The following is a 17,433-nucleotide window of genomic DNA, read 5'->3' as shown; positions in this document are numbered from 1 at the left end:
CTTCGTTGAACTCCCTCAGAAAGCCGGGGCTCACTATTAAAGTTGGTTTATCATGAGGGACAACAAACCTATCCAAGTTATGCTAACAAACAACTCTCTTGACCATAGCAGTACATCAGGTGTTAAACGCTGTGAATGAACGTACGATGTTGTGTTAGTTCAAATGAGCTGAGAATGCAATCTCTTTTGGCGCCAATTGGTCGGCCCATGGCCAAAAACACACTTACAACTCAAAAGCTCAAGGCAAACCATGATCTCCATTCATTTCCTAAATAAATGCATCACTTGCTTTATTTGGTCTTTTTAAGGTTTATTGATTACCGCACCTAAGAAAGAAATTTGACTTTACACAAGCATACTTAAACAACATTTATGAATCTTAGAGGGAAAATGAAAGTGGTTCGTTTGGGAAAGATGTGAGTTAGTGTAACGATCATATTATTTTAATACTCATATTATGATGATTGACCATTATATACTATAGTATAGAACCAAAAAGCAAATTCCTCAAATCAAAGAGAAAGGTTTAATTGGACAAAAAATTGTTCATAAGCCATAAAAAGTGTTGCTAAAATTAACATTCTTATAAATAATTTGTTCAAGAGGCAGTTTACATTGCAGCAAAATAATGGGCTAATGGAACTTCTCAAATCTTAAAAGCTGACGCTTTAATCACAAATTTAACCAAAGCTTTAAGCTTGAATACAAACAGATTCTGATATTCATATACAAATTACAAATGGAATGTTATACCTCTCCTACAAAGAAGGCTCGATTCACACCCCGCCGTAAATAATGAAAATGTCATAAAACTGCTCAACTAATTTATAATGAATGCGTATCCATACACAACCTCACAAATCAAGAAGATCTAGCCAGCAATTTTGTAAGTTGGATTGACAAGATTATCACCGCCAGAGACCACTTGGACTGATTCTATGACATCGCCGACCTTGAGATCTGCTAAATAATCTTCGTTTTCAGTTACATAGCCAAATACTGCATATCGACCATCTAAAATATTGGCATTACTTGGGGTCAGTTCACTTTCTTTTAACAACCAAAATACTGGACTTGAAGCTGAATTGTTCTCAAATTCCTGCAACAATTAGGAGCTGAATATGTCACAACAAAACTATATACTGACCGTATAATATGTCAATACTACATGTCTACATACATACGTTTATGGTTATGTATAAAAATCAGTATTTGTGGTTGCAAGTTCTTACCTCTCTAGCCATGGCCATTGTACCAAAGGCATTGAATGGAAGCTTTGTCTGAGCTTTGTATAAACCAAGTTCCTGAAACCATATTGTACAGATTGTAAGATCTGAAATCATTCAATATTTTTCAAAAAGCAATATATACTGTCTAAATATAAGGGTAATAGAGGATCAAAATTACTTCAAAACAAAATTTCACCCTATTAAACAATATATGCAAAACAGAACACCCAATAACAGAATAATATTAATTGATAATGCGATAAACAGTACACCACATTTCACAAAAATAAATAAATAAATGAAAATCAAGGAAGAGTTTTATTTTTTGGTGTTTATAGAGCCACAAGGGCGGGGGTGAGAATCGATCCCAGGATTTCCTGGAATCGGGAGGGAAGCTCTAACCACTTGAGCTATCCCTCATTCTCTCAAATCATAGGAAAAGTTACGTATGCATTTATATTGGTCTATTATAAAGCATAATTGTGCAGTAATGAACTATGGTGATGCACATTTGCAAAACATATTATGAGAGGAGCTTACTTCTAGAGTTGCACCGTAAAACGGAACTTTTTCTCCTTCCACCATGATTTCCAATGGGACTGTGCGAGGCTTTTCTGTGCTTGGGTCAATGAAACCCTCAGCTGGACCTTCAGGGTCTCCTGTTTGGACAACAAAGCCATCGGCTGCAATAGAAAAGAAACGCCATCATATCATTAAGACACACACAGACAGTTTCTAAGCATTTCAATAACCACAAGTCCACGAAAGCGTTGTAATTTCAGAATTTCTTGGCATTTAGATAAAAGTTTTTAGAAATTCAATGACCACTACAACCTTGTAATATCAGAACTTTTTTAGCATTTTCAATGACCATGGGAGGAAACAGTTTACACCCCAGTAAGGCAGTAAATATGTTTATGACATCAAAGAACCAAAAGAAATATTAGTTGTCTTCTGCACTAGGCATCAAGTAAGTATTCTAGTTTCATAATTCATATTATAACCATCACCAAGTAAACAAACATATATAAACTGTCAATATAGTTCCCATTAATTGTGGTAATAGTTACCAAATTACAAAGTATCAAATTTGTTACCTCTTTGGATCTCCATGCCATCATAAAAGTGCCTTTCCACCAAATCCACAAAATTGCCAGAAGTTACCGGGGCATTGTAACCATCAAGAACAATGCGAAAAACACAATCCTCAAGATTTGGATTGTCCTTCACCTTGACCTTCATCTGAACAACTGCTCTCCCCTTCAGGAGGGGCATAGATCGGTATTCTTCTGGCACTTCATATGGGAAGCCATCCACCATGTCCTCTTCAACACTGCAGAAACCCAATGCCCCAGGAAGATCTCAGCTGCAGTCAATAAGGATACCTATGAGATAAAGCTTATTTTAAGAGGTTTGGGCTTTACAAGTCCTTTCTAATTCATCACACTAGTGTTCTACTACCCCTCAACCCACCCGAGTACCATACTTCTCCTTCATAACATCATAAGCACCCATTTTTTCCCTGCCCTTTATAAAAGATGAAAAGTGAAGAAACAAATAGGAAAGGGGACTCTTTGGATTTCTGTATTGGGAAGTCTCACAATCTCAGACAGATTTTTCAGCTAATTAAAAAAAAACAAAGAAAAAAAAAAAAAAAAACACCAAACCTTATTTAACACAAGAGGAAAAGCAACGAAACAGACTATTTTAAGAATGGGGCTCTTAAGATTTTTATGTTACAAAGTCATAAATCAGGTGAGTAAAGTGATTAGACGACAGAGCATTTAAGAAAAATTAGGGGAGTTCTAAAAGAGAATCAAGAAGAAAATTCAAACTCTTTTAAATGATGATTTTGTTATGTCCTTTTCTTTATATCGTACGATTCCTTATGATGATTCATGTTGGCCGACCCCAAATCATATTGGGACTAGGGCTTTGTTGTTGTTGTAAAGTCATAAATCACAATCTCAAACTAATTTGTCAACTAATTATAAAACAGCAAGCAACCCTTACATATATCATAATCAATTAACATCACAAAGTAACTTCCCATTCCCAATAACAGTCTACAAGACACTAACCTGCCAACATACTGAAGCAACTCCTTTTGTTTAGGAGCAACCCCATCCCTATTCCTGTTTTCGACAATCTGTTGGAGCTCACCCATTCCTATCTCTAGCTTGTCGAGCAGCTCCATACCGCGATCCTTCTTTGATTCAGCCAGCCCTGAAATAATTAAACTCTTGCCATTCTTCAGTGCACGAGACGCCTGCTTTAAGTTCTACAATCACATAACAGCTTATAATCAATCATCAGCATTATTAATACTGAATAAGAAGACAATTCATTTTAAAAAAGAATAAGGCCCTTGATTCTTACTCTCTCAACAGAATCGAGAGCTTTAAGGCCCGCGACCTTAAGGCTATCCGTAATGTCTTCCAGCGGTTTCTGAACTTCCCTAATGGCCTTATTATCAATAGGCAATGCATATCTCAAAAGTGCTTCAGGATCCTTGATTGGTGGACCAGATATTAACACTGCTAAATCTGGCAATGCTGGAGTAGTAATTGCTTGGGCACGGCTTTGCCAATTTAAATCAGGTGCTCCAGTTATCAACCCAATTGCTAATGCTATCGAAATCGCACATTGCTTCATCGAAAATGAACTCTTTTTCTGCTATCGTACACCATAAAAATTTACATATACAACAAACCCATCAATTATGACAACAAAACATTAAATATTAGGCCTTATTAATGTTCTAGGTTGCACAGAAACGGACAAAAACATGGACGGGTACGGGGTGGGAAACGGCAAAATCAAAATTCTAAAAAAGGTACAGCAAAAAAATTCAACAAAATTAAAATTCATACATTTGACACTACATATCACCCCATTAATATTGGTCAATATTGATCAATCTCACACACATGAGCAGTAAACCCGCTAACTCGAATACAATATCACAAATAATTATGAAAATTATACAATTACTACCCAAAAAATTATAATACCAAGCAATATCAGAATTAATTAGTGAAGTTAAACTTACTTGTTTATCATGGGAGTCAATATGACGAGGAACTTCAGAATAACAACGAGTGCTCAAACGACTGAAGCGTGCTTTATCACGATAATTGGGGATACCCAAATAAATAGGGGCAATTGGGTTATTAGGAAATGCAAGTTTTGAGGTGCAAAGAGAAGGATAAAAATGGTGACAAATGAAAGAAGACATTGATTTAATAATTTGAAGCTTAAGTTAGTTAGATTACTAAAACATCAGTCTTGAATGTAGCAGAGGGAGTAAAGAGAGAGAGAGAGAGAAGGGAATGTAGAAGGGTTGGTTTGACAAACGGGGTAATCTAATTAGTGGGAGGGAGTGACAAGGAGAAGATGATGTTGTGTGCTCATCCTCGAAATTTGGATAAGGTTCTTGTTTTTGTTCTCCCAAAATTTCCCAATGCTTTTTTTTTTTTTTCCTCTTTTATTATTACTCCCTCCATTTTTAAATATTTGATCTATTTTTCAATGCGGGTAGTTTTAGGAGAACTTGCAAAAAAATAATAAAATATAGAGATAGTGGGGTGTGTGGAAGAATAAAAAATTATACTCCCTCCTTTTCAATTTGTTAGTCCCATATACTATTTTAGGCGTTTCAAAAACATCCACCTATATTGAATGTATTCCACTCTTAACTTAGTTTTTATTTCCTATTTTATACATATTAAATTCTGATTGGTTTAATTAATTGATTGTGATTTGATGACATGACTCTAAGTAAAGAAATTATTCCCTTAAATTATACAATTATGTTTGACAGTTTCCTAAAGAAATCAAAACACTTTAAATAAGACAAAACTATTTATAAATTATTTTTGACTTTAATGTTTGATTCCAAATATTATTATTTTCTTATTTTATATGATTGATTACATATGAGACTATCATATTGAAGCGGAGGGAGTATAAAGCAAACGTGGTGGAGAGAATAGGATGGCAGAGAATAAGAAATTAATAAAATATTATTTAGATTGGTTCACTAGGTGAAAGAAATTAATTAAATATTATAAAAGCTTTTCAAATAAAAAAAATTGAGCAAGTATTTAAAAACGGTCAGAAATGAAAAGTAGAGCAAGTATTTAAAAACGTAAGGAGTAGTAGTCACTGTTAGGGGAGTTCAAAAATACCCGATCTGAATGATCCGGCTGAATTTAGTCGGGATTTTGTTTGATTAATTAATGTTATTAGCAATTATATCGTATATATGTTGTTTGCATAAAGTACTAACAACTACGGAGTATAACATATTTAAATGTAGGAGTAATTTGCTACTTTTTATTGTATTGTATTTTCTAATTTTTTTTTGTATTGTATTGTATTCCATACAATGTACCAGTAGATAATTATTGTATTGGACACTGATACAATTTTAATGTGCAAGTTTTAGTATGTTGTTTATAATTTTTGTAGCTACACATTAATTTTGATATTTGTGGGCGATATTCACCTGAAAATTAAATGTTAAAGAATTTCTATAGTTAACCTTAGATTACCCTATGAGTTTCTGTAATTCAACTTAGATTACCCTATTGAATTTGTATATTACACCACTTCTAAAAACATTTGAAAATTAGCAATATAACGTGAATAAAGAAATTTGGGTCACGTCAAGGAACTAGGTCAATAGGATAGATAGATTACATTAGTTTAACTTTAAAAACAAAGATTCGAAGTCTACATTAGCCTTATTACAACTGAAAATTTTGGTTATGACTTACACCTCATTTCCATTTGGGTTAGACTCTTATTGTTAAAGAGATTTCACCCGAATAGATAATCATTAAACAATCTTCCACTTCTACATTGTTACCATGTATTCAGTCAATATATATATATATATATATATATATATATATATATATATATATATATATATATATATATATATATATATATATATATATATATATATATATATATATATATATATACATATATATATATAATTGAGATCATGTGAGAATCAAGGTGAATAATAGGAACTAGGAACTAATCTCAGCCATTAATCGCACTCCATCTAATGGCTCATATTGCACCCGCTCTCATTAATGGCATTCTCGTAATTTCACTATTTTAAAATTTTTTTCCAGTTTTTTTTTAAAATTTTAAGGCAATTTCATTTACTTTTACTAAATTTTCATTTACTTTTGAGAAATGAAACTGGAAACTACTTTATAAAGTTAAAATATTACAAAAATTCCATTAATGACACGGGAAGCATGTGAGCCTTCCGATTAACATGATCTAAGGGCCTAGATTAGTTCCTAGTTCTTATTTTAGCCTTGGTTCTCATTATAACTTGGTTATATATATATATATAAGAGGGATTCGGTGAGAATAGGTCCATATGTGAGAACCCAAACTTATATGAGAAATGAACTAAAATTTAGAACATGTGAGTAAAAATTTAGAACATACGAGTAAAAATTTAGAACATACGAGTAAAAATTTAGAACAAGTGATTCAAATTAAAATTTAGAACATATGAGTAAAAATTTAGAACACCTATGTGAGTAATAATTTAGAACATGTGATCTAAGAATTAGATAAATGAACTAAAATTTAGAAAACATGTGAGTAAAAATTTAGAACATACGAGTAAAAATTTAAAACATCTATGTGAGTAATAATTTAGAACATCTGATTTAAGAAATAGAACATATGAATAAAAACTTAAAAAATCTACTTTATGAAATTTAGAACATACGTATGAGTAAAATTTGGAGCATTTGATTTAAGTTTTAGAACATGTGAATAAAAATTTAGAACACCTGGTATAAAATTTAGAAAATGTGAATAAAAATTTAGAATATACGAGTAAAAATTAGAACATTTGCATTAAATTCTAGAACATATGATTAAAAATCTTAGAATACACGTCTTAAAATTTAGAACATATAAGTTAAAATTTTAGAACAAGTTATTTATAATTTATAACATCTAACTTAACTAATTTATTGTTTAGAATATGTAAGTACTAATTTAGAGCATTTTACTTAATTTAGAACACCTGAGTAAATATTTAGAACGTTAGATTTAAAATTTAGAACATACGAGTAAAAATTTAGAACATACAGAGTGTTCTCACATAAGAAATGATTCTCACATAAAGGAGTGGTTCTCACGATAGTCTTCCCCTATATATATAATATATAGGGGAGGGATCCGGTAAGAACCCCTCTTTATATAAGAACCCTTTTGTTATGTAAAATCATCTTATGTTCTAAATTTTTTTCTGCTTATGTTCTAAATTTTTTTCTATGTTCTAAATTTTTTTCTACTTATGTTTTAAAGTTTTCCTATGTTCTAATTTTTTTTTAGCTTATGTTCTAAATTTGTTCCTATATTCTAAATTATTTTTTCAGCTTATGTTCTAAATTTTTTCATATGTTCTAATTTTTTTTTTTTTTCAGCTTATGTTATAAACTTTTTCTTGTGCTATAATTATTTTTTCAACTTATGTTCTAAATTATTTTTTTTCTAAATTTTTGTTTGCTTATGTTCTAAATTTTTTCTGCTTATGTTCTAAATTTTTTCAGCTTATGTTCTAAAATTTTTCCTATGTTTTAAATTTTTTTTCTATGTTCTAAATATAAACACCTCAAAATTACAGAAATGCCATTTGTAAAAGATAAAGTGCTGAAATTAATTTTTATATAAGATTGAATTTTTATATAGATGAGGGTTCTTACATGAGTATATATATATATATATATATATATATATATATATATATATATATATATATATATATATATATATATATATATTATAGAACCTAGCTACCGGGAGAACTACCCGAATAATGAAAACTAAGAACTCATCGCAACCTTTAGATTACAAGGAAATAGACAGATCAGATCATTTAATATTTAGAATTCTGGATCATACGTGCGATTAGCTCTACACTTTCTCTCTCCTCCGATCAACTTCTCTCCTCCATTGATGCTAGTGCTTTGAGTTCTCCATTAGAGCAGTTTTCGAGCATTTTCTTCTCCGTTAAAGCAGCTTCCGTGCTCTTTGTACTCCATTGACGCCGTAAGATGTTTTTTTTTTTTTTTTTTTTTTTTTTTTTTTTTTTTTTTTTATTTAAAAAAATCAACGAGTTTCAATAACATTATTTGTATGTGGTTTTTCGTGAATTTTGTTGTTAGTATAGTCAATTTAGGGTTCTTAATAGTGAAATTCTAGATTACCTACTAATTTTATATTTTCACTAATTTTTGTATTTGTATTTCACTAATTTTTGTTTAATTTCATCTAAATTTAAGCAAAATATCAAGTGAATGCACACCAACTATTTGTTAAATTGCCCCAATGAATCATATTATCACTTTCTAATGTAGATAGAAACTAAGTAAAAGTAAATCGATTATAAAGCACTGTAGGGGAGTTCAGTTTGGTGTAGTCATCAGAGATTCAACAGGGATATTATGAGCTGTTGCAGTTAAGCATATGAAAGTGAGATGGAGTTCAGGCGGAGGCAAGAACCGCAAGGTTTGGGGTTGAGGTGGCGAAGAAGTTGGGATATAATGAGGTAATTCTAGAAAGTGATGCTCTCAGGAATATTATGAGCCTGCCTAATTTGATTTTTTTTTTCTTGTAATCAGCCTTAATTGATTGTGGTTGAAATGGCAGCTCAAATGGATGGATGTAACATTGCGGCCAACTGTCAAAATTGCTTAACAGAATATTTTCTCTTTAAACAAAACAATTTTCTTCTATTCTTAGGCATTATTGGTTGTTGAATGGAAGTGTCCCATTTGATATAGATAAGCTAAAGAAATAGGAGTCTCTTGATTTGCAACAGAGCGCTCTTACGAGTCCAATTCCAAGAGAGATTATTAGTGAATGTGAAAAGCCAACTATTTTTTAATCTATTACCTCTCTAAATGGAATATGAAATTAAATGATATAGAATGGAAACAAATAATAAAAAGTAGACAAAATTTTAGTAAAAGTAGATTAAACTTCTGAAATAGTAGACATGAAAAGTCAAAGTTGAGTATTTTGTTATGTGTTGTGCTAGCTTGAGGTAAATGTTATGTGCATGTACAGCTAGATTAATGAGAACCAAGGCTATATTGACGTGCAAATGTAGGTATTCTTAACTTTGTATTCTATTTACTTGAGACCAATGTTGTGAAAGATCTTATTTCTATTGCAAGTTCAAATTTAGTTTGCTGAGAAAGGTAAGAGTTAATAGCAATTAATGGCTGCAGAATATTGTTTCAGAACGAATAATGGGTGGAGATGTCGAAACAATTCTATTGTAATTTAGACAAAACTGTAAAGTTTGCTTTGGGGAGGCGTAGACCCTTATATTTACACAATCACAATTGGGTATGCAAGTATAAAGAACCAGGTGACGCTAATGCCAAGAATGTCTTCCTTAAAGTCAGGATAGGAAAAGGCAGACATTCTAATCCAACAGCAATGAGAAATATAAAACACCGATTTGAAAGGAAAAATGCTTACTGATGCTACAGGTGATAAAAGTTGAGGAACTTCGTAAGACACAGTCAGCTGTGAAAGAAAATAATTTAGGAGAGAGTGAGTTAGAGCAACAACAGTTCTGGTGCTGTGACAAACTCGGTATTCAGCTAATATGCATATAGTATTATGAGCCAAAAGTCCACATGAAGAGGTCTTAACAGTAGAGGTTTATGGGGATGCAAGAGGAATAGCTAAGAAAAATGAGTTAGGATGGAATTTCAGGTTTAGATTTAACATTTCATATGTCATTATTTTCCTTTCTTGTCATTTATTACCTACTCATTTCTCTGGCATTTGAGTTTGTATATCTGTTGTTGAGTGTTGATTTTTTTCAATCTCTCTTTTCCCTTCTTCATTGAAAAACAATTAGTTATAGTTGTGATCCTTAATTGTGGCATGACACTAATTGCAATGATAACTTTTCTTGTTGTAGGCAAAAGAAAAAGAATTAGAAAAACAGAAGGCAGCGCTTAAAGCACAAGCTGCCAAACTGCAGGTATACACTTCTATTTTTAATTTGTATGTATTTATGAAATAAGCCAAATTGCTGGACAATTCCAGAGATTTCAGATGAAGCTATCAGATATTGAAAAAAGTATCACAAAAAGGAAAAATGACAAGATACTCAAAAATCAACAAGGACTGGTTAAGTTTCCATATACTTTACTGTATCCAACCACATCAGATTAGCTCAAGTGGTTTTTGATATGAAAAAGTAAATAAAAAAGACTCTAAAGTGAATAAAAATAACTTTAAAGTAAACCTATTAGCTAAAGTGGTAGAACACTATGCGGATGCATAGAGGTGTAGGTTCAATTCCTACATAGGTTATCTTAAAAAATAATTACTAACACTCTAAAGTTATTCAAAATATCTCAAAAGTAAGTCAAAATATCTCAAAAGTAGAAAAACTAAAAATATTACATTAATTATGTCAAAAGTAAGTCATAATTACTCTAAAGTAAACAAATAGTGCTATAAAGTAAATAAAAAAAAAAAAACATTGAAAATTAAATCAAATCAGCTCTAAATTATATGAATTATAAATTATCTTGAAATGATAAATGACTAAAACAACTTTGTTATAGCACAAAAACTACGAGTCATTGACTTTCATATCCTTACAAGATGAGTTAAATTATAAGAAACAAATATATTGAGTTCAATATATTTGATGTAGAGTTTTTCAAATTAAAAGTAAATAAAACTATATCAAAAGTAAAAAAAAAAAAAAAAAAAAAGAACTCTAATAAAACATTACGAATTCTAATTTTCAGATTATACACATAAAACCTACATGGGATTCGAACCCACATTTTTTTGCGCATTTGCACAATGCTCTGCCTATTGAGCTAGTAGGTTATTGTATGTTAAAAACCAAAGTAAAGAAAAATAACTCAAAAGTAAATGAAAAAATCGTAAAAGTAAATAAAAAAAAAATCTCCAAAGTGTTTTTTTTTTTTTTTTTTTTTATAAAGTATATGTATTGGGGATATTATAATGTAAGCCCTGTATGAGAATTTAAAGCCAGAATTCAAGCAAACATGTTTAGAATCAATAGCAGCAATGAAGGAGTAAACAAATTAACAAATGCTCTTTTGCTTTATATTTGTGTTACTTGACCTCAAAGCCATCTAAAGCACAATGGTATTACATGGAGGACCTTATTTACCTAGGTCAACTTTGCAAGCATATACAACAAGAGCTTGTCACCCAAAGAAAATCAAAGCAATATAGAACAAGTAATAGTCCACTTCCCCAAGCATATTAAACGAAGAAAATGAGTCATGCAAAGTTAGATAACAAAAAGAATTGAACTAGTACATTAAACATTTGTAATAAATCAATATTACTTAAAAGTAAATAAAAATATATTTAAAGTAAATAAGCCAATCTGTAAAATGCTACAACATCAAAGAAATACACAGTATATGCATAGTAATGTCAAGTAGAAGCTGGTCATTACAGGTTAGTTTCACTCCAAAAAGATGTGGAGTGCAACTCTACTTTAAATCGAGTTAAGGATGTCATAGCAATCCAGCTTTCTAAAACCTGCATCAAAAGCACAACAAAAACCAAAAAGAAGTGCAAAATTGACTAATATCCCAATCCCACTCCTAGTTTTAGCTCATTACAAGCTGCAATATGATATCAAACAACTAAACCTATCATTCAAAAGCATAACCATACAAACATCCAGCAGTAGAGTCAAAATTAATAAACAAACTCAACAATAAAATAAGAATAATTAGAGAGAAATACAAAACTTTTATAGCAACATTTACAGCAGCAGGCAGTAGAGCAGAAGTAGCATAGCAGCAGCATGCGGCACAGCAAAAGTAGCATAGCAGTAGCAAGCTATGGCAGGGAAGCAGCTGCAGCAGCAACCTTCACAGAGCTAGCAGCTAGAGTAGTAGCCTTGGTAGGCAGGGCAGCAGCAGCCTTGGCAGGAAGGGAAGCAACTGCAGGGCAACAACCTTGTTAAAAATAAAACTATATGCTTGTGGAATGAGTGTATTAAAATGAATAAAAATTACACTAAGGTAAATAAAAAAATTTCAAAAATAAATAAATAAATAAAAAGCCAGTTCTGTAAATCAATATGGTGAAGTGGATGTCATAATCCACACTAAAAGCAAGGACATTCAATAAAAATACTGAGTTACAATACGCGAAATTTAATCATTACCAACTCAAAAAGTATATAATATAAGCACAAAAGTAAATAATATAAGCACAAAAGTAAATAATATAATCATTACCATACATGGACAACACAATCTAATAAGAGCATCTTCAGTTTGACTCCTATATTCCCTCTCCTGCCCTTCCTTACTTCAAATAAGACAACTCGACAAGAAAAAATAGAAACATAGATATCACACATTTTGGGTTTCAGAAAGTCCGACTTTAAAACAAAACCCGACCCCAAGACCCACTCACAATTAATATAACTAATAAGCATAATTAACAAGAGAAGGAGAAAGACAATATTACCCTTGATGTGCGCTTCGCTCGCTTTACGAGTTCTTACTTTGAAAGCTTCGAGTCCCGCAAGTGCGTAGACCTCCAACAGAAATCCACCCGCAACACGACCCGTCCGGTCTCTACTCGGAGTTTAGCCGAGCTAGACCCAAAAATAAACTTACTTGAGTCTTTATGAACTTAAAGGTTTTCTCTCTTTTGGAGATGCCTTATTGAGTTCAACTCAAGTGAGTTTCTCAAATCCCAATATATTGGTATTTATAGAGAGTTCCCACCAACATTCCACTCTCCCATCAATGTGGGAGAGTTGGTAACAATCCTTTTCCCCTTTTATTTTTAAATCAAAAATCAAAAATCAAAAGAAAAAGCAATGCAATAATTAATCAACAAGTGTCAAGCAAGGAGGAAGAGAGTAGGTGAGGACCACAAGGGGAGGGGGGACCAAACCTTGCTCCCCAAGCTTCCCAAACCGCCCTCCCTTTGTTTCTCTCAGCTCCAACCAGCTGGCGCCAGCTGGCTGGCGCGACCTTGGGCACCAAGGCTGCCTTGCTGGCGCTTGGTGCCTTTGGCTAGGCCTGCTTGCTGGGTTCCAGCTGCGTGGGCTGCTGCTACCTCGGCCCAGCATGCCGCGCATGCTTGCGGGCTGTTGGCCGAGGCTATTGCGTGCCTACTGCTAGCAGTGCTAGCACGTTGCTAGCTTGCTAGCGCTGCAAGCTTGCTAGATGTATGCGCGCCAGCTGCTTGCTAGCATTGGCTTGCTAGCATGCTGCGCCACGCACAAGCCAGCACCACTAGCAGCCTCGACATGGTGTAGCTCGCAAGCTAGTGGCCATGCTAGCACCACTTTCCCCTAGCACTCGGTTTGCTCGGGGCATTCCGATGCTTGGAGTATTTTAGTAATTGTTGTTTAATAATTGATTTTTACCGTATCGTCTTTTTATTAATTCGACTCGACTTGCGACGCTCGGTCTCGACGCTCCTAGCTCGATTTCCGACGTCTATGTTCATAATACTCAAGCGACTCATTAATTCCTTCGGATTAATTCGTCGTGACGGATCGTTAGTTTGCTTGGGTGTGACCCGAAGGGTTCAGTAATAATATTATTGATCGAAAGAGGCCTCCAACTAGGCATTCCGATCACTTAACCTCACTAAATAATTAGATTTCTAATAATTCTGAATCCTCTATCGGAATAATACACTTGTTCGAAGGACATAATTCTTATCAATCTCCCACTTGTCCTTCCGGACAAGTGCGCTTTTTGTGTACTATAAGGTAAGATTATTCATCATCCTTATTACATCTTGAAGTATTTCTCGAAATCTGAGTTTGACTGTCAATAAGCATTTGATTTTTAAAAATCTATTTGAGCACGACCATGCATTTTCACAGTCTCCTCTTCGACAGACCTTGTAAACAACAAAGACATGTACCCTATCATTAATAGGGGGACATTCCTAGTCTTGTACTGTCAGCTTCTCTTACTAAGAGGATCTAGCCGCCCGAGTGTTACCGTTATAATCCCCATGTACGGTAGACGTTTGACGAACATCAAAGCGAACTAGTACTCAAACAAGAGAACTCACAATACTCATGGTCGAGGAAAGAGGTTCCGATAGCCATAATGAGAGATGTACTTATGGCGATTTTTAAATCTCTTAAAGTATTCTCATAGGTCGATCCGGTATGGTTCTAAACCAATACCCGTGCAAATGATTTATGACAATCATATCCTTGTAGCACAAGAAACGGTGCTATAAATCAAACTACACACTTTTAATACCCTAAAATTTTCTATTTTAAGTTTCGGGACGAAACTTGTTTTAAGGAGGTGTAATGCCCCGTATTTTTAAATATTTTATAAATGAAATTTTATTTTATTTATAATATTTATTTGTATTTCTCCGGAATTTATTCTACAAGTTTAAAATTATTTTGGGTTGATATACGATTTTATTACAAAGAAATTTTTATAAACCTTCCTTCGATAATTTATGCCCATACAAACAAACCTTAGTCCATTTCATTTATTTAATTGACCCATTATTTTCATGAGGATCAATATTCCTACTTAACCTACAACTCTCTCTCCTATAAATACCCCATTAATCCCCAAAAATTTTCCCACACAAAAGGTTAGTCTTATTTTCTTTCTCCTTATTTTTATTTTTATTTTCTTTTTCCTTTATTCTTTTCTTTCTTTTTCCTTACTTTCTTTTCCTCCTTTATCCCCACGTGAAAACCCCCTTATACCATCCTAGCTGCCGCCACCTGCTGCCCTCACCACCGCTGGCTACCTGACGCCGTTGCCGGCGACCGTCGTGGCTACCCTTTTCTCCTCCTTTGTTTTCTTTTTATTTTTGCTTAGAAATTGTTAAATTGTTTTGGGTTTGATTTTATGGTTTGAAATTGATTTATTTAGTATCAAAATTATGTTTTTAACGTTTTAAACCTATTATTTCAGATTATAATTGTGTTATAAATTTTCAGATTTTGTGAATTCTAAAACCTAGGGTTCTAATTTATTAAAATTGAGATTTTAGGGTTCTTATGATCAATTAAGTTGGGGCTTTTGTTCCTATTGAATTTCTATTGATTAATTGAGCATAAAAACGTGTTTTTAAGGAAGTTTTAATGAGTTTTAAATCAAGTTATACTGCTGTAAATTTGATTGCTTGGGTATTGATTGAGACCTTATTATTTGGTTTAGGAGAGGACTTTATTGAAGGTGATTTCTAGTTAGTAAAGTGGATACCAATTCGTTTACTCAAGGTACGTACGAGTTACGAAACCTTGCCTTTAGAAGCATGTTTAGGGATGTATCGAGAACTTAGTATCATGTATAGAGAAGACTGGGCTCAATTGTTTGGTTATACATTGTGATTTTGGTTATACCTTGTATGTATTGTTTATGCGTTATTTTGCAAGATGCGCTTAGAGGCAAAGGTATGTGAGTATGTGGAATGAATTACTTAATTACTTGTTCATGATTATTGAAATGGAATGAGTAAAGGAAGAATTAAAGTCTCAAAAGACGAGGTTAAGGTTTAGGGTGCTTTATGCACTTAAGGTGTTTATACACTGAGGTAGTTAAAGGAATCAATAATAAATATTGTTTGTCACTAATAAATTAAGAATTGAATTGGAAACTTGGATTGTTTGGATGATGTGATATTTGATTGATTGTATTATTCTGCATATGAGTCTTCACCAATTCTAAACTTGTAAATCACATAAAGTGCAAGATGGATGAGCAATAAAACTCTGGATTTGTGCACATCAAGAGTATTGACAATCAGGGGTTGGGGTTCACGGGGTATTAGCCGTGTGTTTTTTAGAGGCCGTCTAATCTACGAGTCTCTTGTTTTCAAATGCTTTTAAAAATTATAAGGAGTTAGATGAGATCTCATACTAGCTATGGTCACGGAGTCACGCCCGTGGCCATTGGATGTTTATTGATGTTTCCGAAAGGAGTCATGGGATTTTTCTTTTATTGATGTTCCAAATGGAGTATGGGAGGACAACCTTGTCTATTGCTTAATCCGATGAAAAAAAATGAAATGATTTATCTATTATTAATTAGTGCGGTCTTAGTAATGTAAACTGTTGAGTCATGCGTTTGAGTTTATAATTAAATTGTATGTGATGATGGATTATTAGTAGCATGCTAGGAATTCTTTATTATTTTTCGCAGCTGGTATGTACTCACGTTGCTGATTGCGTGCTTTTGTGTGTCTTTCTTTGGTCATAGACCTCGCCTTTCAATGACCTTGCAATGATCCATTTTTTTACACTTGTAATATTGGGGAGCAGATTTATCACAGGTGTTTACATAGTTTGGACTTGCATCAAGGTGGAGGGATTGGAGTGGAGAGTTTGTGATTGTTCGCAGTTTATTTCATTGCATAAGTTTGAATTTATTTAAAATCTAGTTTGATTTATTTACTACTTTTGTTGGTTTTGAATAAGGGCCTTAATGGTTCCAACTTGTAAGACTTAATTTGGTTTCGTTTGTTGGTTTTGAAACTTAAAATTAAGTTAGTTTTTCCGCTGCTAAATTCTGAATTAGCTTTAACGTTTGAACACGTGGCGGTAGCACGTCATTAATTCTCTTGGGTTTTACTAAAGATATTTACAGGTTTAAAGAGAGAATTATTGGGGTGTTACAACACTAATCTCAAGTGGTCATTAATCTTCCATCATTTAAATGACCTCGATTAGGGATAGTTTTGGATTAAAATATTCAATGTTCACTTAATAGGTGTTTCTTTATCCAAGACTGGTCTTGATACCCTATTTTAAATATTCTCAAAATCGAATGGACTCAATATTTAATCCTAAACCACAATTAAATAGAAACGGAGTGATAAAATTGCATGAAATTAATTTACTCCAGAATTTGAATGGTTCATCATAGTGTTTTACATTAAAATGTTCAAAAATTAATTAAAACGCCTAACAAGGAAATCAAAGCCAATCACCAACGTGCTTGATTCCCATTGCCTCAACGTGCTTGTTGTGTTTCACTTGAGACAAAAGGTATAATAAGTGGACCAGCTACATGCCCCTTGACATGTTTGACCTTCTGATGTTCCCTTAGCTCTCTGAGCAATAGCTCCATTATTGTCACAATAGAGGGCTATTGGACCCTTGATGGAG

The 17,433-nt window shown here is 33.0% G+C and overlaps 1 protein-coding gene and 1 long non-coding RNA gene across 3 annotated transcripts; one reads left to right on the top strand and one right to left on the bottom strand.

The window, feature by feature from the left end:
- Window positions 1-563: 563 nt before the first annotated feature.
- Window positions 564-4,639, bottom strand: LOC145574726 (peptidyl-prolyl cis-trans isomerase, chloroplastic). Of its 2 annotated transcripts, none has more exons than XM_081632575.1 (7): window positions 4,282-4,639; window positions 3,609-3,905; window positions 3,311-3,510; window positions 2,327-2,562; window positions 1,770-1,912; window positions 1,233-1,304; window positions 564-1,099 (listed from the first exon to the last, which is right to left on the bottom strand). In XM_081632575.1, exons 1-7 carry the CDS (start codon window positions 4,465-4,467, stop codon window positions 872-874), a joined length of 1,362 nt encoding a protein of 453 aa, XP_081488701.1. In that variant the 5' UTR covers window positions 4,468-4,639; the 3' UTR covers window positions 564-871. The 2 variants fall into 2 exon arrangements, with proteins under 2 accessions (XP_081488701.1, XP_081488702.1); XM_081632576.1 differs by having other exon boundaries at window positions 3,609-3,902; window positions 4,282-4,638.
- Window positions 4,640-8,097: 3,458 nt separating this feature from the next.
- LOC145574725 (uncharacterized) lies at window positions 8,098-16,832 on the top strand. The gene is made up of 4 exons (XR_014098159.1): window positions 8,098-8,330; window positions 10,222-10,284; window positions 15,485-15,546; window positions 16,588-16,832. It is a non-coding gene; the product is annotated as an uncharacterized LOC145574725 (long non-coding RNA).
- The last annotated feature ends 601 nt before the right edge of the window (window positions 16,833-17,433 follow it).

This window comes from Chenopodium album, chromosome 13 (genome assembly GCF_948465745.1).
Source record: "Chenopodium album chromosome 13, dcCheAlbu1.1, whole genome shotgun sequence".
Taxonomy (NCBI): domain Eukaryota; kingdom Viridiplantae; phylum Streptophyta; class Magnoliopsida; order Caryophyllales; family Amaranthaceae; genus Chenopodium; species Chenopodium album.
Note: the sequence above shows the minus strand (reverse complement) of the source record. Positions and strands in the feature narration are given on the sequence as shown.

Coding starts and splice junctions, on each gene's coding strand:
- LOC145574726 (XM_081632575.1), bottom strand. CDS start 4,467: ATGTCTTCTTTCATTTGTCACCATTTTTATCCTTCTCTTTGCACCTCA. Junction 3,906..4,281: donor TTGACTCCCATGATAAACAA/GTAAGTTTAACT, acceptor GGTGTACGATAG/CAGAAAAAGAGTTCATTTTC. Junction 1,100..1,232: donor CAATGGCCATGGCTAGAGAG/GTAAGAACTTGC, acceptor TAATTGTTGCAG/GAATTTGAGAACAATTCAGC.